This window comes from Eurosta solidaginis, chromosome 3, assembly GCF_040869045.1.
Source record: "Eurosta solidaginis isolate ZX-2024a chromosome 3, ASM4086904v1, whole genome shotgun sequence".
Classification (NCBI taxonomy): Eukaryota; Metazoa; Arthropoda; class Insecta; order Diptera; family Tephritidae; genus Eurosta; species Eurosta solidaginis.
The window spans coordinates 283,320,175-283,346,302 of record NC_090321.1 but is presented as its reverse complement, the minus strand read 5'-3'; the positions used below and the strand labels follow the sequence as shown (position 1 = coordinate 283,346,302).

Genomic DNA, 26,128 nt, shown 5'->3' with positions numbered 1-26,128 from the left:
CGACACTTTACAGCCCCATGCTTGGACTTACGCCTTTCGCGCTTGGTCAATCATGTGCACCTCTCGCCTTCTCTTAATCTCACACAATCTAATTGGGACGTCTACAGAGCAAGCTTCAAGGGATGAGCCCTTTTTAGATAGTTCATCCGCTGTTTCATTCCCTTCTATTCCCATATGCCCTGGGACCCAAATATAGATGTATTCTCTTCTCCGCCCCGATTTTTTCCTGGGATTGCTTACAATCTAACACCCTTTTAGACACTGTGCTTTGCGAAATTATTGCCCTAATTGCTGTTTGACTGTCAATATAAAAGTTAACACGGCTGCAGTTTGAGCTATTCTGTTCCAGTGTTTCTACTACTTTGATAACGGTTAATACTTCTTCTTGGAAAACGCTACGGTGATCTGGCAGCTTGTAGGATATAGTTAATTCCGAATCAGCACAGTATACCGCAGACCCTACTCCTTCCATTACCTTCGAACCATCTGTGTACACATGTAACGCCTCGGCCGCCATTTGAGCACCCTTGCGCCAATCATCCACCTCTATTGTGGCTGTAAGAGCCCCTCGAATGGAAGATAGGGAATCAGGTAGTCTGTTCGTCCTCCACATTGGCAACCTCTTTGGGTTGTCCCACTTTTGTTTCTACATGTTTCTGGAATTTCGTCCAGTTCGTAAGGAGAAGGATAAATCGGCGGCAAAAATACTAGCCAGCAACCCGGACGAAGCCCGCGGCGTAAAAAAGTAGAATTTACTATCATAGTGAAAGTTTATGTTAGGTTACATGGGCGACATCCATGGACTGTACTTAAAGCCATAAGCACACCAAGACGGCCTAATCAGCTCTACAAGAGTAACTGAAGATTATTGGCATTAGTACCCCAAATTCTAACGCCTCTCCATCTAGAATCAGATATTGCTTTATTTCAGCGAGTTATCTTGATTTCAAGCTACTACTCATTGCGCGGTTGGGTATAAAACCCGTAGACAAAAAAATGTTAGTTACATATGCATACATAGCTGCCACAAACGCCGTTACCCGCTCCCTGACCCATACATGAGCTAAATGCAAAAATTTCGCCAGTTCAATAAATCAACGCCACTAAATTTATGACAGCTCGCAGTTCAGCTCTATATCATCGGCGCGGATGTAGTAAAAGGATAACAACTTACTGATTGAATATTGAATATTATTTTTTATCATCCGCAGTCGCTTGAAAATTTATGACATTTTAAACTTACACATAAATTACATAATTTAAGGCAACAAATTAATTAGACTTTCCTGTAGCCGCAATTAATGAGCAGCGCAGCTACAAAAAAAACCAAAAAAATTAGTAAAATTATTACATCCGTACAAATGATTCAATTTTCGCCAATTTCGGTTTTCCGCGTAATAAACGCGCCGTTCGTACGGTGCTTGTAAAATTCGCGTCAATGCAAGCGCTAATGGGACGCCGATAGCCGCCGCTGCTACTGAAAGTTTCTGATGAGCGCCGCATTTCGCTTGCACTGCGGCATTTGTTTTGACGCTGATCTTTGGGCAGCTGTGTTACGCGATTCACGCGCATGCTGCTGGGTCGCTTGGCAAGATAGTCGTTTACGTGTAGATTTGATCCATTGCTAATATTCAAGTTGATCAGATGCTCTTGCAGCTCGGCCTTGAGTCGGATATTTTCCATTTGAAGTGATTTTTTCTGCTGTCGTAGACAGATCACATCGACACGGGCATTGTTGACGCGACGCCAAAAGTTTTCCATCAATAACCAATTTGCAAAGCTTGTGTTCTGTGTCTAAGAAATATTAAAAAGTAATTGTTTTAGTTCAAAATGGACGAAAGGGAAAGAATTAAATAGTAATTAAGGAGGAGCTTTTACACTTGGCTGACGTAGTCTAACTTATTCTAAACGGTGCAGAGGTGCTGGGAGAAGGCAAACAGCTTAACATTTAACATAATGAACCAAATAAACCGCTACCAGCCTTCGAGACAGCTGGATGGTATGATGGGGCTAACCTAATGACCTGCACCAACAATGCGACTCTAGAATGGTTTTAGAGAGTTGTAGGTTGTGGATAGAGCACTGATTCCCTCGATACCAAAGACCAAGGTTTGGAAAGCACGTGCGGTGAAGCCGGAGAACATGCCCCGAATCTACCAACATGGAATTGGAAGGTACTTCACGTATCTTGGCCCGCGGAAAGGGTCCAATACCACCTCCTTCAAATTAATAAGGAACCGGGGGATGTGTTGCATTCACTGCTTGGGAGATTGTCCTGGGGCGCGGGAAATATTTATATGCGCCTTAAAAATAGGAGCCCTAAGGGCAATAACCCCAATATTGTAAAAACAGGGGAGATAGAAAAAATATCGAAAGACTGAAAGTAGCGGAAAATGACAAGGGTATAGCGTCAAACGCAGAGTCGGAGGTGTTGAAAATGGACAAACAGCTGAATTATGCGCGATTAATACAAATAAACACAAGATAATACAAGCTATAAGAAAGGTAAGAATGGAGACCAGCAGTAAAAAACCATAGTTCGAGGACAGTGGAAGTGAATTTGGGCAGATACAACTATGGCGCCGCGAACTTTACAGACAAACCTCGAGCACAGACGTTGGTGGTGTCGGGTGATTTCTCCCTGCTCCTTGAAGAGAGCTCGTTCGATATCGCGATCATAATGGGGCCATGAATCTCATCATTATGCAAGGTTTCTAAAATCAACGTGAATGCAGCAGTCATGGTAAGGAAACTCCTATAATCATGTCTGCTGTATAATTTTAGTACTAAAGGCCTAGCGATAGTAGCAAACAAGCCGTGAGAAAGAGCACGCCCTCCTTCTAAAATTCTGATGCATACCTCAAAACAGGCTTCATCAGGAGAGTACAAGCGGCTGGTAGATGAAGAGACGAAGAAGGGCGTAGGAGAGGACTCGTCATATGAGCAGATGGGAATGCGCCAAAAATGTGTGCCGATACAAACGACAGAGTTGGGAAGGCATCTTGTAAATAGTCCGCAGGCCAAGCGCCTGACCATGACGCTGAGAGATGTTGCTCGAACGGCCAATTCCCATACGTGTCCGAAAAGAGAAGCGGAATTGAGAAGGATACGAGGCAGGGATAATAAAGTTGTCGCACAATGCCATAACTCCGTGAACAGATCGCGAGCAGATCGAACACTATTTGAACACTATTGGCGGACTCACGTATTTTATGCCGACAACGAACGGCAGATATATTTGACTGAAAATATTTTCAGGGCAGAAAAAACAACTGCCAATGGCAACATTCTTCCAGAAAATGTTCAAAAGTATTTGATGCTAGTGGTAGTAGTAGTAACTCATGACAAGGACCTTTGATTCGGTAGAGCAGGACACTAGATCTACATTACGGAGGCTGGTTGAAGTTGTTCATGAGTAAAATTGAGATAGTAGAAGGACTATGGATTCTTGAAGAGGACAAAAAGAGGCAACACTGCGACTGCAGCTTTTCCCGAGAGGATAATTGATGTGGCCAAGTAGTCTGTGATACCATATTTCTCAGACCAAAATTTCAGCATCTTCCTAAGCAGGATAATGGCACTGAGTCTCATTCAGTTTATTTCTCTAAGCAGCAGCTTTTTGGGCTGACATTATGTTGTGAACCGAGAGATAATGCCTGATCAAATAGCTATACCTTCATTTTATGATATACTGAAAAGACGATAGTGCACGGTGCTCGGTGAACACAATGCCGCTTTGAACTTATTCAGCGGATGACAGATCTACCATAAGGATAGAGGGAAGTAGTATATTACAGTCGCATTACGCAAATTATATCTATGTGAAGTAACCGTGTGAGATAGTGTTGCCAGCATAGGGTAATCTGCTGGACGGCATTGGTCTGGTATCGATGTCTGTGTTATGCAACCTGTAGCTGTATAAAGCAGCAGTCCATAATTGAAATGTCTTTGGGCTCGAATAGCATATGAATATTTGCAGTAAAAGCATCACATATATTCTAATGGACCAAGTTTGGGAGGTGGTCATCGTCGCAGGGTAGCACTCAGCTAATCCAAAGCCAAATTTGGAGGTATTTTGAGTTAGATCCAACGGAGTGGTGGTATTTATACTGCGGAATATGTGACTGGTGGTTTCTTGCAGGTGTACAAGGTATGGACGGTGGTTTTGCAGCCGAGTGACGACGTCAGATAGGGTCGCTGAATTGACGAATGGTGCACCAATGTCAGATAACCGGAAGGTTGGTCAACAGTTAGCCAAAGTTGATTAAATGGTGGAGCGGTATCCTACTAATCGGTGGATAAGGTACTGATTCATTTGTGTCTACAACTAATGGTGTATCGATACCAACAAACAGACGCGCTGAAATTTATTTGGTGAAATTATCCCTTTGGTACAGTAGCTTGGGATGAGTGAGGTACACAAAATAAATTGCGTTCGTCTCTAGTCACCGTGACAGTGACTCTATATCATGCAAAAAAAAACCGTGGACTGTAGATAAATATATAAGGTCATGATAAACTATTTGAGATGTTTATGCTCGCGGTGTCGGCGATCATGTAGCGAATGAAATGACAATGTTCTCAGGGAATGTGTCTGTTTAGTATTTCATCAGTAGCTAAGCGCTTTTACAGTAGGTGAGTGCGAGTGATGCTACTGAATCAGTATAGCGGAGAGGGGTGGGAATACTTGTGATACCGGTGACCTTTGTCATAATATCCTATTTAGAATTTTATTGACGACAGTCATATCATAATTTCCTTTATTGCATTGCTTAAAATCGTATACATACATATTGTGACGAATATTAGCAACATTAAGGGATACTATCATCTCTAAGCCGATACTAAGCAGTCACTTATATCTACATAAACAAATCAATCATTATGTCTACACATATGTACATACAGCAGCGGAGAGATACTCACAAAAGTATGCAATCATCAGCAAAGTAGTTCTCGCACATACACATGCATATATCTGAGATACTCACAAAAGTATGCAATCATCGCGCATATTGCTATGCGAGAAGCTATAAACGTCCATCTGTAGTTTATAGCTGGTAAACAAGTAGTAAATTCTAGAAGAAGAAAAGCCTAGAAGTATGCGAACGACTCAGCAGAGAGTATAAAAGGAGCAAAAGCTGAGTAAGCAAAGTCAGTTTGTTTTGAACACGCTATCAGTTGCGAAGTGAAGTTAATTGTAAAGCAGTCTAATAAAGACAATTTTGTAATACAGAATATTGGAGTGTTTTATTCATCAGTTTAGCGATACGAACGTTTGAAGAAAGTTGCAAATAAGAGGAATTACCATAAATTCATTACAATATGTTAGGTTGATCTAACCGGTCAGTGAGGACTTTGCATAGACTGAATATATTCATTGTGTAACCAGAAGTTTCCGAAATTAAATAACTCCATTATAATTCAATAAACCTTAGCCCATTTCTTTGTTTTAATTATCGTTCGAAGAGTACATGGCGTTAACCACCTGAATACTAAGACAAACTTATCATTATTGGTGGAAAAGTTTGGTCTGAAACTTATAATACTACAGAAAATCCAGCTTAATAAAGAAGTCAAATAAACCGAAAAACTTACTTCGTTCAAATGTTTTGAAGGCTGCTCAAGATCCTTCAGAGTTTCTTCTCCTTCTGCGCTTTGGTCTTCCGTCAACATTGGCTTACCTAACGGCGGTAAGCCCAAAGGTAATAGTTTCTCACGTTCGGTTTCATGTTTGCGACAAACCAGAGCCAATTGGAGTAGCGTTTCACCTTCACAAGCGATTGATTTTAAATGCTTCAAAGAGGTTTTAAGAAATTTAAAAGTTACTGGGTATTTTGAAGATAGGACTACCCGATAACTTCCTTCAACACTTACCTTCAACACATTGTAACTCAAAACGCTCATTAGCTTGAAACGTGCCTCATCGCGCTTTAGCTCGGACTCGAAATTCGCTTTGCACTCTGACGTGCGATGTTTCAGATCATCTCTTAACTTTAAAAAATATACATATCCAACTTCATTTTGATCCAACGTATCGTCATAGATCAGCTTGAGATGAGCCAATTGATCACTGGCACGTTCAATTTGATGACAGTGATTACGTATGAGATTTGTACTCTCTTCATCACGTTCTCTTAATTCGATATATTCGGCATAAAATGTTTCAGTATGAGACATATAGCCAGCAAGTACATCCTGATATTCCTGCCAAAGGCGTTCAAGCTTTGTTTCGCCATTTTGGGTGATATTTTCGATGTAAAGTTGCATCTACAACAGATTAGGGATGGTCGAGGTAGGATTTTGAAAATAATAGTTTATTATTATGATAAAAATAAGCCGAGGAAGTGGCCAGCTAATTAGCCAAAGGCCAACTCAAGTGACAAGACAACTTACATAAAATATTCAAGAGAATATTTCTAAAACGTGGTCGTCCGTTGTCAGTAGCTTGTCAAGCCCTTTTTCTTCCATTAAAGCTTCTCAGCAAAGTTATATTCTATAGCAGATGCGGGTCGGAGTCGGCACACAAGATGTACGTCCGCCAATTTATAGAAAAAATTATAAGCAGCTCACCTTAGATTGGAACAGAAGTTCGTCCATTTCTCGAAGGTATGTGGCAAATATTATTATTATCATTAATGTTGCGCTTTTTGTTTTTGACAGTTATGACATTTCTAACAATGCGCCGACATCTCATTGTCACATTGGTAATTGCATGCTATTTTGATTGGCAATCATTTAAACTCAAATGACCGCATGCGTACTTTGAACAGTGCTCAAAAAGCTCTATAAATAGCCACAACACTGTGGGCACTGTAGCTCACAGCCACAAATTCCACGATCATGTCAAAACAAACGCTAGTCTCTAAGCCTGGTCGCATCTGGTTGTTGCTGCTCCTGTTGCTGGTCACTACGTGCTGCTCATTGAAATGCCGCACGGACGATGGACTCTCAGAATCTGAGCTTAAACGTATTACGCGTAATTGCATGCGTAAGGTCGGTGAGGCCATGCGTCCAAACAGTGGAGGAACTTCAGGATCTTCCTCATTCTACAATAGCTATGGACCTCTACATAAACCGAGTTTTGGAGCACAGTATGGGAGTAATTCGCGTCATGATTATAATTACGACTATAATGATAACGGCCAGAGTTATTATGACAACTATAACAATAACAATAATAATAACAATAATAACAACTATAACCATAATAATGGTGATTACGATCGCGGCGATCGCGGTGATAATCGAAATGTATTGAAGCAACGTAATCGAGATCGCCAACAAAATAATCGTGATAACAGCAGTTCCATGTCATCAGGCAGCTCCTCATCATCATCGAATGGCAACAAAAATAATGGACGACATGAAAATGATAATAACAATGGCGGAAGTACTGGTGGCGGAAATGTCAACAATGCTGGTAGTAGCAGTGGCGGGCGTAATTCAGGTAATGGTAGCGGAATTAGCAATGGAGGTGGCAATGGCGCTAATAACCAACGAAATCATAATCAGAATAACTCAAACAACAATAATAACAATAGCAAAAACAACAACAATTCAAGCTATGAAACTGCAGATTCCGCTTGCATCGTACATTGTTTCTTCGAGGAAATGAATATGGTGAGTAGGTGCTTAGTTGAAATTTGATGGAATCGGAGTAATGCGAGTACTTAATTCAATATTTATACTCAGCTGAGCAGAGCTCACAGAGTATATTAACGTTGTTCGCATAACGGTAACCCGTAACGGCATAAACTAATCGAGATAGATATAGACTTCTATATATCAAAATGATCTGGGCGAAAAAAGAAATTCACTTAGCCATGTCCGTCCGTCCGTCCGTCCGTAAACACGATAACTTGAGTAAATTTTGAGGTATCTTAATGAAATTTGGTATGTAGGTTCCCGGGCGCTCATCTCAGATCGCTATTTAAAATGAACGAAATCGGACTACAACCACGCCCACTTTTTCGATATCGAAAATTTCGAAAAACAGAAAAAGTGCGATAATTCATTACCAAAGACGGATAAAGCGATGAAACTTGGTAGGTGCGTTGATCTTATGCCGCAAAATAGAAAATTAGTAAAATTTTGAACAATGGGCGTGGCACCGCCCACTTTTAAAAGAAGGTAATTTATAAGTCTTTCAAGCTGTAATTTAGCAGTGGTTGAAGATATCATGATGAAATTTGGCAGGCATGTTACTTCTATTACTATATGTGTGCTAAATAAAAATTTGCAAAATCGGATGACAAACACTTTTAAAAAAAATTTTTTTAAGTCAAATTTTAACAAAAAATTTAATATCTTTACACTATATAATTAAATTATGTCAACATTCAACTCCAGTAATGATATAGTGCAACAAAATACAAAAATAAAAGAAAATTTCAAAATAGGCGTGGCTCCGCCATTTTTCATTTAATTCGTATAGAATACTTTTAATGCCATAAGTCGAACAAAAATGTACCAATCCTCGTGAAATTTGGTAGGCGCATAGATTCTATGACGATAACTGTTTTCTGTGAAAATGGGCGAAATCGGTTGAAGCCACGCCTAGTTTTTATACCCAGTCTACCTTCTGTCCTTCCGCTCGGTCCTTAACACGACAACTTGAGCACAAATCGATATATCTTTACTAAACTTAGTTCACGTACCTATCTGAACTCACTTTATCTTGGTATAAAAAATGGCCGAAATCCGACTATGACCACGCCCACTCTTCCGATATCGAAAATTACGAAAATTCTATAATTCTATACCAAATATGAAAAAAGCGATGAAACATGGTAATTTGATGGGTTTATTGACGCAAAATATAACTTAAGAAAAAACTTTGTAAAATGGGTGTGACACCTACCATATTAAGTAGTAGAAACTGAAAAAGTTCTGCAGGGCGAAATCAAAAGTCCTTGGAATCTTGGCCGGAATACTGTTCGTGGTATTACATATACAAATAAATTAGCGGTACCCGACAGATGATGTTCTGGGTCACCCTGGTCCACATTTTCATCGATATCTCGAAAACGCCTTCACCTATAGAACTAAGGCCCACTCCCTTTTAAAATAAACATTAACACCTTTCATTTGATACCCATATCGTACAAACACATTCTAGAGTGACTTCTGGCCCACCTTTGTGGCGATATCTCGAAATAGCGTCTACCTATAGAGCTATGGCCTACTCCCTTTTGAAATACTCTTTAATACCTTCCATTTGAAACCTATGTCATACAAACACATTCCAGGTTTACCCTAGGTTCATTTTGCTAAATGGTAATTTTCCCTTATTTTGTCTCCAAAGCTCTCAGCTGAGTATGTAATGTTCGGTTATACCCGAACTTAGCCTTCCTTACTTGTTTTCTTTCAGCTCAACTCGGATGATTATCCGGATCGTTATAAAGTGCAATATGGTCTTACGCGTGAGATGCGTGGTCGTCAACTACGTAACTTCTACACTGAAACTATACAAGATTGCTTTCATTATATGGAATCACAGCGTCGACGTGATAAATGTCACTACTCACGTGATCTCATCAACTGCATGGCTGAATATGCGAAGGTGAATTGTGATGATTGGCATGAATTTAATATGGTTTTTAATTGAAGTGTGAAGTGAACAAAATAAAACTTATCTACAGTAAAAAGAAACCATTTGGAGCACATATATATCAAAGTGGGTGTGGTAATCAAACGCTTTTCCTGATTTTTTTCTACAAGACAGGTTTCCTTTGCATAAGAAAGAGCATATGAAATTCCGTCGCTATATATTAAAACCCTTTTCGAGATATTACTAGCGGTATGAATAGTCGTTGCCACGCCCATTTTTCAAAGTTATTAAATATGTATTTTATGGCATCCCCACGATATTTTTTCCATTGCCATTGCCATTGTAGCTTTTTAAGTTAAAGATATATCACGTATTACGCGTATCCAAAGAAAAGTTGGCGGTCAACGTCCAGCCAATTAAAACATCCGCCACGCTGGCTAGGCCATGTGTTGTAAGTGAACGATAGTGCTCCGGCCAAGAAGATATTGTTATCGGGGTCGCCAGCTCAGTTCATAGTTTCTCCAGCCCAATTGCCAACCTGGCGATCCCAAGTTTCTCACGAAAGGACGAGTTGGATGGGGTAAAATGTTTAACGTGGTCATACCAAATCGTTCCCGAGATTTTCAGGTTGGTAATTTATTGGTGCTATTTTCCGGAATTTACCATACTTGTATCCGGCAAAGGACCAACAACATCGATTCTCCAAAAACTTCGGCGAGCCTTCTTATCGCTATAAGAAAAGAAGAAGACTGAACCAACTTACGAAGACAGGGGACGGGGGCTGCTCCCATAACACTAGAAGGACCAGGAGTGAAACGTTTAAAATTTCCTTGGTGCTACCAATTGGCGCCAGTTTGCAGGCCTTGTTGGGCAGCCACCATCCTTTAAACGGTAAAAAGTAATATTTATATACATTACATGCAATTAAAGAGAGGCATGGTTTTTGGTACTGAAATTTAAAAAATTGTAATGGTGTATTTTTATATATCATAAAGTACGTCTTAACGGTTATGGCCGTCCAACAAGGCGCCAGTCGTTCCTTCGCTCCGCCAACCGGCACCAATTGGTCACACCAAGGGAGTTTAAATCGTATATCATACAGTAGTGTGTAAAAAACGCGATTACGAAAAATGTGTTCAATAAGGCATTTGTGTAACGGTATGTAAGAGCAACAAGAGACTGCCGGGATTCACTTAACTCATCGAAAGTTCAAGATTTAAAGCTCTAGGAAAGCAACAACGAAATATTTGAAAACAAATTCTAAAGAAAACAAACAAAAAAAGAAAATACACAGAGAAGTAAATTTATACACTTACCTCACTTTTAAGTTTATCTAAGCGATTCAAGTGCCTCTCCTCTCTCTCCCTCGAATGCTTTTCATTTCCATCATCCAATTGGTATTTTACAGATTCCAATCTTTTCAGGGCCTGCCGACGTTCTTCTTGAAAATACGTAAAGTCTTCTTGATACTCTCCTAGTACCGCACCTTTGTTTTGTTCATAGCTTTCTTTGAAAAAGTGCATGCGTTGTTGTTGGATACCTATAAGAAAAACAACAAGTAAGGGTGTCTTAGTTCGGGTGTAACCGAAGATTATGTACTCAGCGTGAGTTTCAATTGTACAGTTCATTTCGGGTAAATTACTTTTCTAATCCTACTGAGGCATATTTTCAACACAAACTATTCTCAAAAAAGTAAGGGAGTCTAAGTTCGGGTGTAACCGAATGGATTTACGTTGCTGTTTATTTTACATATTTATTTGTATATCTGAATTTTAAGGAAACATTCCTACAACTTGAAACTTTCGATAATTTTCGATATTATGAACTTTGGCAAGGCTGGCAAAATGCCATGTGCCACCGACCCAAGAGAGCCCTGGGCCAATAGGCCGCGAGCTCCAAAATATTTTTTACATTGTACCTGAGTCTTCAATTAAACCCTACAAGATGGGCAGGACGTTCTGATGTCGTTTTAGCTTTAAAAGTTCAGTTTGTTGAAGTTCAAAATGCGCTAACGAAAACATATCTGCTAAATTGCAAATAAGCTGAAAGAAATGAAACTGTTTCACTCAAAAAGCATATCGAAAACTATAATTTTTTTATGTTATGGGTTTTCCATTGCAAGATCTTACTTACTACCGATGCAGCCTCTAAAGCACTTCAGTCTAAAGCCACCAATCTTTCAAATGCCTTAAAACGTTTGAAAATTTATCTAGAAGAATTAGAAAGGTATTGACAAGAATTTGAAAATTTAAAAATGGAAGCGAATAGTGTAGCAGACAAATTGGCCATCACCCTTGAATTTCCTAAATCTCGCCAAAGGATTGTAAAACGTCATTTTGTTTGTTCAAAGTGAACATATTTTATAGAGTATTGGACATCATTATAAACCAACTGAAATAGCGTTTCATTCCAATGAATGAAATTGTTTCAAATTCAATGTTTTGCAGCCTTCCACTCTACAAGTTTTAAATGGCACTGATCTATTAAAAGAAAGAGTTTATTGAGATAAAAAAAAGACAGAGAAAGACAAAGAAATAGAAAAATCGTCGTGTATTAGAGACCTTGCTGATTTACTAATAATAAAAAAAATTATTTTATGTCTTGCAATTTTCCTGAATTATACACGGCATTACTGTTATTTCTTACAATTCCTGTGACTACAGCTAATGTTGAATGATCACATTTTAAAACTAAAATTGATTAAAACCTACTTAAGAAACTCTATGAGACAATACAGGTTATGTAACTTGTCAATTCTGTATATTGGAAATTCTATAGCCCGATCTTTAAACTTTGATGATGTTATAGACTTTTTTCCGGAACAAAAATCTCGAAAAAAAAGTTCTCTTACCAAATATCTTATTGAAATTACATTGTTATTTTTATTTCATTGTAAATGCATTCAGCACTCCGCGTTGGGCTACCGTGGACTACAGACCATTCTCTCTTGCCTAATTCTCTATGGCCATTAGTGCGACATATACAACGTGTAATTGAGTACGCTGAAAGTCTCAAAGTTTATTAAAATTAAACTGAGAACGACGTGACGATTTTCATTGATAGGTTTCTCTCAAAAGAATTTGCCACGGGCGCCAGATGCTCTAGTTATGCCACTGCTCAGGATGAAAAAAGGAATTGATTTGGCCATATCTGTCCATCTGTCTGTGCACACGATAGCTTGAATAAATATTTAGATATCTTATTGATATTTGGTATTTGTTACTCATCTCCCATCGCTATTTAAAATGAGCGAAATCTGTAATAACCACGCCCACTTTTTAAACATTTTATTTTTTTCCTTATTTTTTGGTGTAATTCCACTTGGGAAAAGAAATACCATTGATGTACTTTATTTTATTGGTGTATATTGGAACGATTTTTTATTTGATTTGTCCACGCCCCTTTAAAATTTTTTATATAAGTGATCGTGGTCTTTAACCGATTTCGTTAATTTTTCTTCGAAGCATTCCTCATAGTAAAGGCAACCTCTCTGCCCAACTTTGTAATGATAGGTTTAACGGTTTTTGATTTATAATATATGTAAAATTGGTTTTATCACAAGTGGGCGGTGCCATGCCTATTTTAAAAAATGTTTCAAAAATTTTTTTAAGCGTCTCAATATCAGTCCACACATCAAATTTCAACATTCTAGGTGTATTATATACTCAGTAATCAGATTTTTCATGTTTTCCAAAATGTCATATATAAAAAATGGCCGCGTTTATTGTACGACTTCGCTCATTTTGAATAGCTATGGGAGATGAGTGAAAAGGAATCAATATACCAAATTTAAATAAGATATCTCAAGTTATCACAGACAGACGAACGGACGGGCGGACGGACATGGCTAAATCAATTCCTTTTTTCACCCTGAGCATTTTGATATTTGGAAGTCTATAATTATCTCAATTCGTTTATGGCGTTACGATTAACCCTTATGTTACCAAAGTTAATATACTCTGTGTGCAAACCACGCTGAGTATACAAATTAGGAAGGGTTGCTTTTAAAATGTACAGAAAATGGGGAATATTTCAATCCATGTTTAATCCCCCGATACTAATTTTATAAATGCAAACATGCTTTGAGGAAATTATAAATTTTTTCCTGAAGCATTGTGAATTTATACAAGTGAAAAATCTTTCTATTCCTCCATTACCATACCTACCTGTCAAATAATTGCTGACAGGGAGAACGGCTGTCGCGAATGGCCAGAGAATGTAAGAAAGGTTTGGTTTTTGCTTGCAGTTCATAAATTGAAATGCCATGAATTGCCCATTTGTGTTTCAAACCAATTTTTCTTTTACAGAAAATGAGACTACAAATTAATATTAATTTTTAGAATCTAGTTAATAGAGAAAATATGAGCAGCCAACTAAGCAAACATTTTATAATATATAAATAATGCAATGTACCAGTCGTCTACAAAACGGTTTGAAAAACATAATTCAGCAAATGATTTAAGTAATCGAACAGCGATTTAACAGGTGATTCAGGCTGTTTACTATTGTGAATGTTTTTCTCAAACATTCGCCACTTGTATGATTTCACAATGATTTTGAGTAATGTTAAAAAAGTTATATTGCTTTGATCGTACTTTCAGAATTTGTTTGAAGAACGCCGCGCTTCAGAATTTTGTTCAATAACTTCCCATCTGAGCATAAATTCAATACATTTTGACATAAGATAGGGCGTTTATGAAAAACATTATGAGATAAGGCGTTCTTCAACGTTATTCTGATTTAGGGCTCTTTTGAGACAAATCCTGAAATGGGGAATTTTCGAAAAATATTTTGAGATAGGACGATTTCGAGCCGGCAGCCGAACTCACAAAAAATAATAAAAGTAAAAATGGCTGATTTTCTGACGAATAAATAAGTTACGGAACAAATAAGTTAACACACTCAATGAGTAAAACAATTAGTTATGGCCCATGATTCAATCACAAGAGGTTTGCTCGACAGACACATTTTTTGACAATTGCAGCCATTTTGCTCCCAAATCGAATTGACAACCGTTAACTGTGTTGTTTCTTTGCGAATTTTCGAAAAATATTAGTAGTAGAAATAGGAAGCAATCAGTTTACAAATACCCGATAAGTTCTTAACTGCATAATTCCTTAGAACATTTATTTTAATTTTATGATGAATTTATTAACTATGCCATGATCTATTAGAGTGGCTGAACATAGGTTTTATGAAAAGTACGGACACCAAGGTATCGTGCACTTTCGTAAACCTGTGAACATACGAAACCTAAACCAATTCAAAGTTCATCGTTCAACGTCAAAACCTCGACTATTAAATCGATTCACGTAAAAATGTCATTAGTAAATAATGGAGATGCCATAACGAAATGTACTCATTGGGCATGTTAACTTATTCAGGTAAAAGTCTAGAACAGGACTGCTAATACGCGTCCAAAAATATCGAGATAGGTGACCTCGACAACAATAATCCTAAGGCGGAAAAGAAAAATTGTATCTCTGTCCCGAGATATGTGCAGTTGAAGTTGGCAATTTTCATGTGTTTGTTGTAATGTTTTTGTGCACTGTAAAAGATTTTGTGTACAAAGGGAATTTGCACGCATTTAATTTTGATCCGACCTCATTGGTGGACCGGCCAGGGTAATTTTTTATAAGCTCGGCTGAAGGCCGTCAACGAAACCCGGGGTAATTTTCGGTTTTTCGAAAATATCTTTTGAACGAGCTAGAATATTTATTTCCGCCCTCGAATTATTGTTATCGAGGTCAATACGCGTCTTTGACACTTCTCTCGATATTTTTGGGCGCGTATTAAAAGTCGACCTTCTGATATATTAATTCCGTATGTTCGGAACATCCGCCTCCATTTAAGAGGAGAATCTGTTTATATTTGGAATATTATGTATATTCGGACCTCGTGAGGTAGTATCAAATGAACATATTCCGAATATTCTAAATTAACGGTTTGTCCGGAAAGCTTCCATGAATACTTAACGGAAAAGAGCTTTCCGAAATTTCAGAATAAAAAGGTGAATACTCCCTGTGTAGCGGCAGGACCGCACAAAAGCTTAACTCTTCTGTCAAAGTCAAGGTAGGAATATAAAGTTCTAAGACAATTAGCCATTTTCTTTTACTTTTGTTTTTGTCAGTTCATTGCGGCTGCTGAGTAGCGTATCACCCCATGTGGGCTGCCTGTTCAAAATCATGCTATCCCAAAATATTTTTCAAAAATTTCACAATTCAGGATTTGTCACAAAACCGCCCTATATTAGAGTTAAATTGAAGAACGCTTCATCTCAGAATGCTTTTCATTAACTCCCTCTTATAACAAAATGCATTGAACTTATGCTCATGTAGGGAGTTTTGGAAACAAATTTTGAGATAGTGCATTATTGAATAAAATTCTAACGTACGGCATTGTTCAAACAATTTCTGAAAGAATGATCAAACCAACATAACTTTATCAATTCACGAAATATTTCGTAGGAAATGAATTATTTTCCCAAAAAATTTTGGCATTTACAAATTTATTATCACTACTATTATCTACCAAAGATACTTGTCTACTACAATTTCACTGAAGGGGATTGAATTATTCCCCGTTTTCCTTACTTCGTAAAAGCAACCCGTCCAGATTTTTCAAGTTGGGAGTGTCTAAGATCTGTCATCATTGAAGAACAAACCTCTAGTAATTGAATCATGGTTATGGCCTTTATAATATTTCTAATGCTATTTTTAAATTAGTTGATTTTCTTGTCCATTTTTTGACGTTCAACCATGAATTTAAATTTCGATTCAGGTTCGTAGGTTTAGTTTTCATAAAAATTTCCTTTGTTCAGCCCCACGAACTCATCCATGTTTATTAAACAAATATAATCGACAGACTGAATTAGAAAGGACTTCGAGCCGCTTTTTGAAATATTTTGTGGTTAATACTTCTAAAGTAGGTTTCAACAAGAGGGGGTTTGTACCTGGCAAACAGATAGTATCCGGAATCCGCGTTTCCGGGCCCTTTTACAGTTATCCGAATATGTGGCCAAATATTAGAAGGTATCCATCTTTGCTCATAAATCTTATAATTAGGTTATTGTACCTAATATATTATTATATTGTCACGGATATTAGCATCACTAAGTTATCCCATCACTAAGGCGATGCTAAGGCCATGCCAAGCATTTACGTTAATAATCAAATCAAGTATACACATATATAAGGCAGCCCAGAGAGATGTCACACACAGATGCATTTACTTATACGCCTATGTGCGCGCGAGAGACTGTAAACTACAAACATTCACATCAATAATTCAATCTTTATGTATCTACATAAACGAATAAATAATTGCGTCTACACATATGTACCATGTACGAATACGAGCAGCGGAGAGTCAATGCGCAAACACATGCATATATCTGAGAAGTTTGAGAGCTACTGGACTAGTAGATTCTGGAAGCGCCTAAAAGATGTATAAAATTGCACAATTTTATCAATCACAATGGTCCCGATCAGACAAATCTCTCGATCTAAACGTTGCCAGCCTTTCCAAATGGACCACTTTCATTTTGGTTCGTGGTTTACCGATGGTTTGTATGCGGTACACTACATCGTTGATCCGTTTTACAACTTTGTATGGGCCTTCCCAATTACACTGCAATTTCGGGGACAAACCTTTTTTACGTTATGGGTTGTATAACAGCACCAAATCTCCTTCTTGAAAACCTTCTGAATTAATTGGTTTATCATATCTGGCTTTCATCTTGTCACTCATAATCTTTGTTCGTTGCCTTATCAGATCATGTATTTCTCTTAGCTCTTCTTCCAAATCACTAGTGGATTTCCTGATATTTCTCTCCGCATTGGCATCTATCCCAAACTTCAAATCAGCTGGCAGTCTAAGATCATTGCCAACAATTACTTTTGCAGGGGTTTGGCCCGTTGTCTCATGCACTGCTGATCGGTAAGCCATCAAGAATAATGGTATGCGGATATCCCATTCTTTATGGTACTTGTCTACTACTTTCTTTAAGTGCTCCTCCAATGTTCTATTGAATCGTTCTACCATACCATCGGATTGAGGATGCAATGCAGTTGTCCGTGTTTTTCGAATGCCCAATGACTTACACATTTCCTGGAACACAGCTGATTCGAAATTCCTGCCTTGGTCGGAATGTAACTCCATTGGTACACCATACCTTGCAACCCATTCGTTTTTAACCACTTCTGCTACTGTTTCTGCTTCTTGGTTTGGGATTGGGTATACCTCTGGCCATTTACTGAAATAATCCATAACCACCAGTACGTATTTGTTTCCACGGTTGCTAGTAGGAAATGGACCTGCGACATCCATGGCGATCCTTTCAAATGGTGCACCTGAGTTATATTGCTTCATCTGGCCATGACTTCGTGTTCTGGGCCCTTTCACTCCGCTGCAAACCTCGCAGTTCGCAATCCACTCAGTGACCGACTGACGGCAACCAACCCAATAGAATCTCTGTTTAATCTTCTCGAGCGTCTTCGTGATTCCAAGATGACCTCCGCTTGGACCATTATGCAGCTCGGTGAGCACGTCAGGAATCCTCTTTCTGGGAACAACTATCAAGATATTCTTGTATTTACCATCCTCACTCTCCCATACTCGATGAAGGCAACCGGATATTAATTCTAAACTGTTCCACTGTGCCCAATATGACTTCGCAATGGGACTTTCTGCTGACATCTCTTCTCTGTTTGGTCTTTCATTTCGTTCGAGCCCTTGCATAACACGTGACAGATCTGCATCTTCTAGCTGGCACTTTCTTAGCTGTTCCTTGTCCCATTCATCTGTACATGTTATATTCATTAGCCGGACATCTATAATGTCTTCTTTAGCCTCGGCTTTTGAACAGTGCTTGCATTCCAGACTACATGGTCTTCGTGACATTGCATCAGCATTTCCATGGGTACTACCTTTTCGATGCTCAATGGAAAAGTCATAGCTTTGTAGTCGCTCGATCCACCGTGCCAATTGTCCTTCCGGATTACGGAACTGCAGAAGCCATTTCAACGCTGCGTGATCTGTCCTGACACGGAATCGCTGGCCGTAGAGGTATTTGTGAAAATGTTTAATGCACTCTACCAATGCCAACAGCTCTCTCCGCGTAACACAGTAGTTCCTCTTTGGTTTTCCAATCGAACGGCTGTAATATGCAACTACCTTCTCCTGTCCATCGACCAGTTGTGATAAAACGCCTCCTATAGCATATCCACTCGCATCTGTATCTAGAATAAATGTTGCTCCTGGAATCGGATATGCTAACATTGGGGCAGTGCACAAACGGTCCTTCAATGTTTGGAAAGCCACTTCTTGCTCCTTCTTCCATTCAAAAGCTTTGTTTTTTCTTGTAAGCTCATGGAGGCTATGGGCTACGCTGGAAAAATTTGGTACAAATCGGCGGTAATATGTGCACAGCCCAAGAAAACTTCTCAATTCATGTAGGTTCTGTGGTCTTGGCCAATCCTTTACAGCCTCTATTTTTTCGTTCGCAGTGCAGATGCCCTCTGTCGTTACCTTGTGACCCAAATAATTGACTTCCTTTTTAAACAGCGCACACTTTTTGGGACTTAACTTCAGACCAGCGCCAGCTATTCTCTGGAAAACTTCCTCCAAGTTCTTAAGATGTTCATCAAAGTTCTTGCCCAATACGATGATGTCGTCCAGGTACACCAAGCATGTTTTCCAATGTAGTCCTTTCAGTACCTGGTCCATGAGTCTCTCAAAAGTATCTGGTGCATTACAAAGTCCAAAAGGCATCACTGTAAATTGCCAAAGATCATCACCGACACTGAAGGCTGTTTTCTCTTTATCTTCCTCCTTCACCTCCACTTGCCAGTAGCCGCTTTTCAAGTCCAGCGTGGAAAACCATTTCGTACCAGATAGCGAGTCCAGAGTGTCGCCAATTCTTGGCAATGGGTAGCTATCCTTTTTCGTTACGTCATTCAACTTCCGGTAGTCCACGCAAAACCTCATTTTTCCATCCTCCTTTTTTACAAGTACTACCGGTGAGCTCCATGGACTAGCTTATGGTTCGATGACGCCGCTGTCGCTCATTTCTTGAATGATTTGACTCACAACTTCCCGCTTCGCCAGTGGAACACTACGTGGAGCTTGACGGATCGGCCTCGCATCTCCAGTGTCAATTTGATGTTTCACAACGTGAGTGCAGCCTGGTTTAGAATCATCCTGGTCAAATATGTTCGCGTACTTTAGGAGCAGTTGTTTTGCCTTACTCTGATATGCTTCCTCTAGCCCCTGCATCCATGCCGTGATGTCATTTGAAAGATCAGTATTACTAGCTGAAACGTGTTCCTGGAGCTGTTCACAGTTAATAACTACTTCAGCCTCTTGGCATCTTCCCAAAATAGCTCCTTTAGTCAGTTTGAGTGGTGACTTGAACTCATTGAGTACTCTTACCGGAATACGTCCATCTTGTTTTGTCATAGCCAGGGTTTTTCCTACAAGTATGTTTAGTGCTGATTTGTTTGCTGCTTCGACAACCCACAATTTGTTTGTCCCACAATCTCCATCAACCTTTGCCCAGATGACTGCTTCGGATTTTGGTGGTATTTGCTGACTCTCTTCCACCAGCACTCGTTTACTGCTGTAGCCTCTCTCGTAGCCGAAATTAAGTCGTACATCCATGTTTTTATATCACATCGTCTTGCTTTGCATGCCGATCTTGATGCCCTGGTCGATTAAGAAGTCCACTCCAATTATGATTTCATCAACAATTTCTGCCACTATAAAATTGTGTACTACCGTGACGTTCCCAATTTCGACTTCACATTCTACTTCTCCAATTACCTGGGTGTCCTCTCCCGTGGCTGTACGTAATCTTGTTCCAAGCAATAGTCTTATCTTTTTGTTGACTAAATCCGCTCGAATGACGGAATGAGATGCACCCGTATCTACAGTCAGTAACCGTTCCTTTCCGTCCACATGTTCTCCAACAGTAAGATTGCTCGATCTTCTTCCAATCTGCGAGATAGAGATTATGGGGCATTCAATTGCGGGAGCCAGCTGTCGCCCCTTGCGGCTGACTCGATTTAGTTTAACGATTGAGTGGTCTCGGATATTTGCTCATCACCTTCTGCTCTGCGTTTAACCACCCACATTGTTGGAGCTATTGGGACCGCTGCTGCAATGTCGTGCAATATGACCTGGGTTTCCGCACTTGGAACATTTAATAACTCCGGCATTTTTCTGTTGTGATCCCTTCAGTGCTTCCAAAATAGTGTCTACCCAATCTGGTCTTTCCACTTCTACACGATGAGCTTTGTATACTGGCTGTAAGATTTCCGCGACAGGCCCTTTCAGTGCCACGAACGGAGCTGCAACTTTATTTTCAGCATTCCATTGGTTCACTGCTGCGGTCTTCTCAAACTGTAGCTTAAAGATCTGAAAAGGAACAGAACCGTCAAAGGATGGTGTCTTTACCTTTGGATTACTCGCTGAAACAGCTGGGCGATTTAGTTGTAACTGCTCCATACGACCTTTTAAATCATCTACTTCTGCCTGAAATTGAGCCATTTTTGCATCCTGCGCTTCCAGTTTTGTTCCAAAATTTCTGCCGACATTTCAGATATACGGGCCTCTTGCGCTTCCAATTGAGATGCCATATATGGCTTTTGGTCTTCCAGTTGAGATGACACTTGCGACGTCATTTCTGAAATACGTGCCTCCTGTGATTCCAGTTGGGATGCCATATATGTCTTCTGTGACTCCAGTTGGGATGTTATATTTGTCTTCTGTTCTTCCAGTTGTGATGCCATATATGTCTTCTGCTCTTCCAGTTGTGATGACATTTGTGACGACATTGATGCTACTGTCGATGTTTGTGCAGATATTGCAGCCAATATCTTGTTCAAGTCTGTGCTGGTAACCGTCTGCGATGTTTCGTTTTTCTCTTCAATTTTTGTTGTCTCCTCGCCACCAAGATGAAAGACATACTCTTCCACATCAATTCCTCTACTTCCATTGCCTCTCTTAGCCGTGCCTGAAGTTCGTGTTTAACGCCGCTTGTATTCAATGCACGGTTCTCCAACTCCTTCTTTAGTTGCTGAATCTTTAATTCAATGAACTTTGCCAAGTCCTTGTTGTCCTCTGGAATTTATTCAACAATCCCACTTCTGACACCCTTTGGTTTCCTCGTTCGCATTTTTCCAGAATGTACTAGCATTGTCCATGAGCTCTCAAACTTCTCAGCTATAACTAAAATTGCACAATTTTATACATCTTTTAGGCGCTTCCAGAATCTACTAGTCCAGTAGCTCTCAAACTTCTCATATATATGCATGTGTTTGCGCATTGACTCTCCGCTGCTCGTATTCGTACATGGTACATATGTGTAGACGCAATTATTTATTGGTTTATGTAGGTACATAAAGATTGAATTATTGATGTGAATGTTTGTAGTTTACAGTCTCTCGCGCGCACATAGGCGTATAAGTAAATGCATCTGTGTGTGACATCTCTCTGGGCTGCCTTATATATGTGTATACTTGATTTGATTATTAACGTAAATACTGCTTGGCATGGCCTTAGCATCGCCTTAGTGATGGGATAACTTAGTGATGCTAATATCCGTGACAATATTATAATGCCCTATGTAAACCTGATTTTGAGTTGGTTAAAAAACATAATTAAAATGTCCTAATTTGGGCTATAAGCCGTATGCATAACGCTATCTTTGAGATAAACTTTATGTCTGTTGGGGGTTTCCTGATAATTATGCACCTACTGCTAACGTTCGAAGCGCTGAACTGTCGAATATTCAGTATCGCAAAATGGTCTTTATTTAGACTGCTTTGGGAGTAGTACTTCACAATTATACTTCACAACTAATAGCGTGCTTAAATCAAATTCATTACTGATTCCTCAGTTTGCGCTGCTTTATACTTCGGTTTTCTCGTTCGCCCATTTCCGCTAAGGTGTGGTTGTTTCGCGAGCATGTGTTCGAGAAAAGTTGTGTCTCATGCTTGGTTACCCATGTATATCTATCTATAAATCTTATAAAATAAAGTCGCTAAACGTCATTGTAAGCACATCACTTCACACAGAATGCTCCGATTTTAAAATGGTTTTTTGCATTTGAAAGCTTAGCTACGTGAGATGGATATTTTTTTTAATATAATTTGAAGATACATATATATTATAGGAGCGTGGCAAATTGCCAAAATGTAGAAAAAAATCATAAAATTTTTGTTACATAACTCATAAACGGATGGATGGGATAAATCGTTAAGAATGCATAAAAAAAAAAAAGAAATATTGAACATTTCCTTAAAATTCGGACACAAAAGTTTTATTTTTTGGTATTTTTGCATCTATATGCTAATATTTGTGCACTAAGGATTTTTAATTCTTCAGTATATTTTTTATGCTAATTTGTATGCTGATCGTAAAGACAATTTAAATGAGTATCAATTTTTAATGTTTTTTTATGGCAGCCCTAAATAAGTTATTTTAGAAAGAACAGTTGGTTTTCACGAATTTCTCATTAAAATTTGTACGAAAGTTGTTTAAGCTGGGCTAATAATTTGTTTTATTTAATTTAAAATCAAAACAAAAGTGAGCTTTTTTTATCAATATTATTGCAAAGGTAAGTACCATACAGTACCATAGAGTGCGATTTTTATATTATTTGGTAAAATTTTTCGGTGAAGTTTTTTGAAAGGACAAATAAAAGAAAAAAAGGGAAGTAAAGGAGAGGAAAGGAAAGAAGAGGAAAGGAGAGAACAGGAAAGCCAAGGAAAGGAAATAAAAGGAGAGGAAATTACAGAGTGGAAAGGAAGGGAGAAGACAGGACCGGCCAGCGAACGAAAGGACAGGAAATGAAAGAAAAGCTAAGTAAACGAAAAAAAGGAAAAAAAAGAAAGGAGGATGGAGAGGAAATGAGAGGAAAGAAAGGAAGGGAAAGAAGGAAAGAAAAGGAAGGGAAAGGAAAGTAGAGGAAAGGAATGGAAAGGGAAGGAAACGAAAGGAAAGGAAAAGAAAGGAAAGGAAAAGAAAGAAAAGGAAAGGAAATGAAAACAATTAATTAAGATAATTTTTCCTTAACTTTCATCCATGCAGTTTAATATTTTTATAATAATTTATTGTTACGTTTTAAATAAGTATTTGGGCCGAGCTTTTCATAATAAGGTTTGATTGAGTGTTCAATTTTGACTGGATGTGGTGCTGAAGAAAACGTCTTGATTCCAAGAATCCCGATAGTACCAACAGATCTCCCATTTCAATTTATACGGCTACAGTTTCCAGTCAAATTATGTTTTGCGGTAACAATAAATAAGGTTCAAGGAAAAACACTTAAGTTAGCCGGTTTGGACCTAAGAGCTCAATGTTTCACACATGGCAAATTACATGTAGCTCTATCCCGTGTAACAAACAAAGATAATTTATGTATATGTTTTGGCTCCTCATGGGAAAGGTGCAAATATTGTATATTTAACTTCGGTTTGGACTTAATCTTTTATGAATTTCGTTTATTTTTAATTGAACCATTAATTCAAAACGCAACAACAAATTATTATTTTTAAATATTGCAACCTGTGTGAAACAGGATGCGGGTTGCTAGTACGTACATGTTTAATTGTAGTTTATGCTTTTCTTCTACCGGCTATATACATATACGTATGTGAAATATCTCTTTGCTTCGAGCTGCTGGTTATGTGTGCGGAATGTTCTTCGTTGCATTGTACATAAGTGTGGCTACTTGCCGTTTTTGTTGTTGTGATTATTTACTAACAACATAGTGATGTCAAAATTCGCCACAATATTATAAATGTGAAAGTTTGGATGTCAATCACGCCAGAACGGCTACACGGATTTTGATGAAATTTGGGGCACAGATATACAATAGTCTACTGGCTAAACATTTTTCGAGAATGGAAAGGGGGAGGTCCCACGACTCCTTCGAACAATTTCCTTTTAATAATTTGTATACATTATAACTTTAAGTATACTGACCTTCACCAATATTACAATCTCAATGGGTCAAATAAGTCGAGTGCTTACTAAGTGAGAAGGGACAGGGATCATTTAGGGACCTTCAGGGATCATTTCTGGATGGTTTTCGGGATCCGTATCTGATCCCGTCAGGATCATTTCGTGAATTTTTCTGGACTATTTCAGGATCATTTGGGCACCCTCCAGGGATCATTTCTGGATGGTTTTCGGAGTCCGTCAGGGATCCCGTCGGGGTAATTTCGTTACTTTTTCTGGAGTATCTGAGGATCATTCGGGGACCCATCAGGGACTATCTCTGAATGGCTTTCGGGATACGTCCGGGATACCGTGACTTTTCGGGACTATTTCTGGATCATTTAAGGGCCCTCCCGAGATCACTGCTGGATCCGTCCGGGATCCCGTCGGGATTATTTCGGGACTATTTCGTTTTTACTATCCTTTGGTGAATATTTCTCTTCCAAGATTTATTACCTAGGACGGCGATTCAACACACATGCGTTTTTACCTCTAATTGAAATGAAAACTGTTAAGAACTGTTATAACTTTATTACACAATTTATAATAATTTAACCATTTAAATACCCGAAAAGAATGACCCTATTTTCATCTAAACAACTCTCTTTGGTTTTAGCTAATTGTAGTTTGGCTCCTTTGTTCTATGAATAGTAATTTCTTCACCCCTTTCATATCAATTAATTTAACTTAAAACCAAAATGTATTTTTAGTTCGAAAAAACTTTGTTATACTATTCACGGAAGCCTGCCAATCAATTTGTCAACCCACTTAGGTCTTTTTTTTACTCTATTACAATAATAAAAGGCTAGTTATATATAAGTTTCAATATCTTTGGTGGGTATGCTTTCTTACCAATTATTTTATTAACCATTTCCATATGCGATTGCTGCAACGTCGAATACATATCCTCAGCAATATCGATATCGTTGAGTAGACGCTTGATGATACGATCTTTACGATCGAGACGCTCTTGAAAGAATATCTGTAACTCTTCCATTTCCTTGCGCAACTCTTGCACCTTTACTTGACGCAAAATGGAGCGCCATTCCTGATTAATTTTTGCCATATTCAAGCGACAAAATGCCTCTTCGCGTTTCAGTTTATTCTGTTATGTGGAAAAAGTGTGAAAGACGATGAAATGAAATTGAATAAACCTTTTAAAAAACGTTTACATTTTTTACCTTCATAAAAAGAGATAACAGTTGAACTTTTCGCCGCCTTGCTTCCTCCTCAATATCGGCTCGCATTTGCATATAACGAGCTCGCTGCTCCTCCGACATTTTAGCCAATTTGTTGGCTTTGCTTTTCTTGCCCATTTTGAGCTTTAATTTATTTTATTTCAGTGTATTAATAAATTAATTATTAACTTTGTAGTTTTATAATAAATTATATGGATATTATCTGTTTTGCGCTGAGTGTTGTAAGGCTACTAATCGTAACTGTTGATTTGGAAAAACAAAAATCCAAGCAACGGCATGATATTGAACTTTGTTACCTTGGATATGCGAGCAAACTGGTGTCGGTAACAACAACACAACACTACTGAAAAAGTCTATAAGAATTCAATAAGCTAAT

At 38.6% G+C, this 26,128-nt stretch overlaps 2 protein-coding genes across 2 annotated transcripts; one reads left to right on the top strand and one right to left on the bottom strand.

Annotated features, from left to right (window-relative positions):
* Positions 1 to 1,347: 1,347 nt before the first annotated feature.
* LOC137246161 (dynein regulatory complex subunit 2) lies at positions 1,348 to 25,869 on the bottom strand. The gene is made up of 7 exons (XM_067777246.1): positions 25,735 to 25,869; positions 25,406 to 25,658; positions 10,870 to 11,093; positions 5,878 to 6,270; positions 5,599 to 5,796; positions 1,547 to 1,788; positions 1,348 to 1,507 (listed from the first exon to the last, which is right to left on the bottom strand). The coding sequence occupies exons 1-7, from the start codon at positions 25,867 to 25,869 to the stop codon at positions 1,348 to 1,350; spliced, it is 1,605 nt and encodes a 534-aa protein (XP_067633347.1).
* On the top strand, positions 6,836 to 9,638 carry Obp59a (Odorant-binding protein 59a). The gene is made up of 2 exons (XM_067778329.1): positions 6,836 to 7,623; positions 9,374 to 9,638. Exons 1-2 carry the CDS (start codon positions 6,844 to 6,846, stop codon positions 9,608 to 9,610), a joined length of 1,017 nt encoding a protein of 338 aa, XP_067634430.1. The 5' UTR covers positions 6,836 to 6,843; the 3' UTR covers positions 9,611 to 9,638.
* Positions 25,870 to 26,128: the final 259 nt, after the last annotated feature.

Excerpts from the sequence above, each read along its gene's own strand:
- Obp59a (XM_067778329.1), top strand. The coding sequence starts at position 6,844 with ATGTCAAAACAAACGCTAGTCTCTAAGCCTGGTCGCATCTGGTTGTTG. Across the intron at positions 7,624-9,373 it reads TCTTCGAGGAAATGAATATG|CTCAACTCGGATGATTATCC; the intron begins GTGAGTAGGTGC and ends GTTTTCTTTCAG.
- LOC137246161 (XM_067777246.1), bottom strand. The coding sequence starts at position 25,869 with ATGGGCAAGAAAAGCAAAGCCAACAAATTGGCTAAAATGTCGGAGGAG. Across the intron at positions 6,271-10,869 it reads TAGATAAACTTAAAAGTGAG|ATGCAACTTTACATCGAAAA; the intron begins GTAAGTGTATAA and ends AATCTGTTGTAG. Across the intron at positions 5,797-5,877 it reads TGAGTTACAATGTGTTGAAG|CATTTAAAATCAATCGCTTG; the intron begins GTAAGTGTTGAA and ends ACCTCTTTGAAG.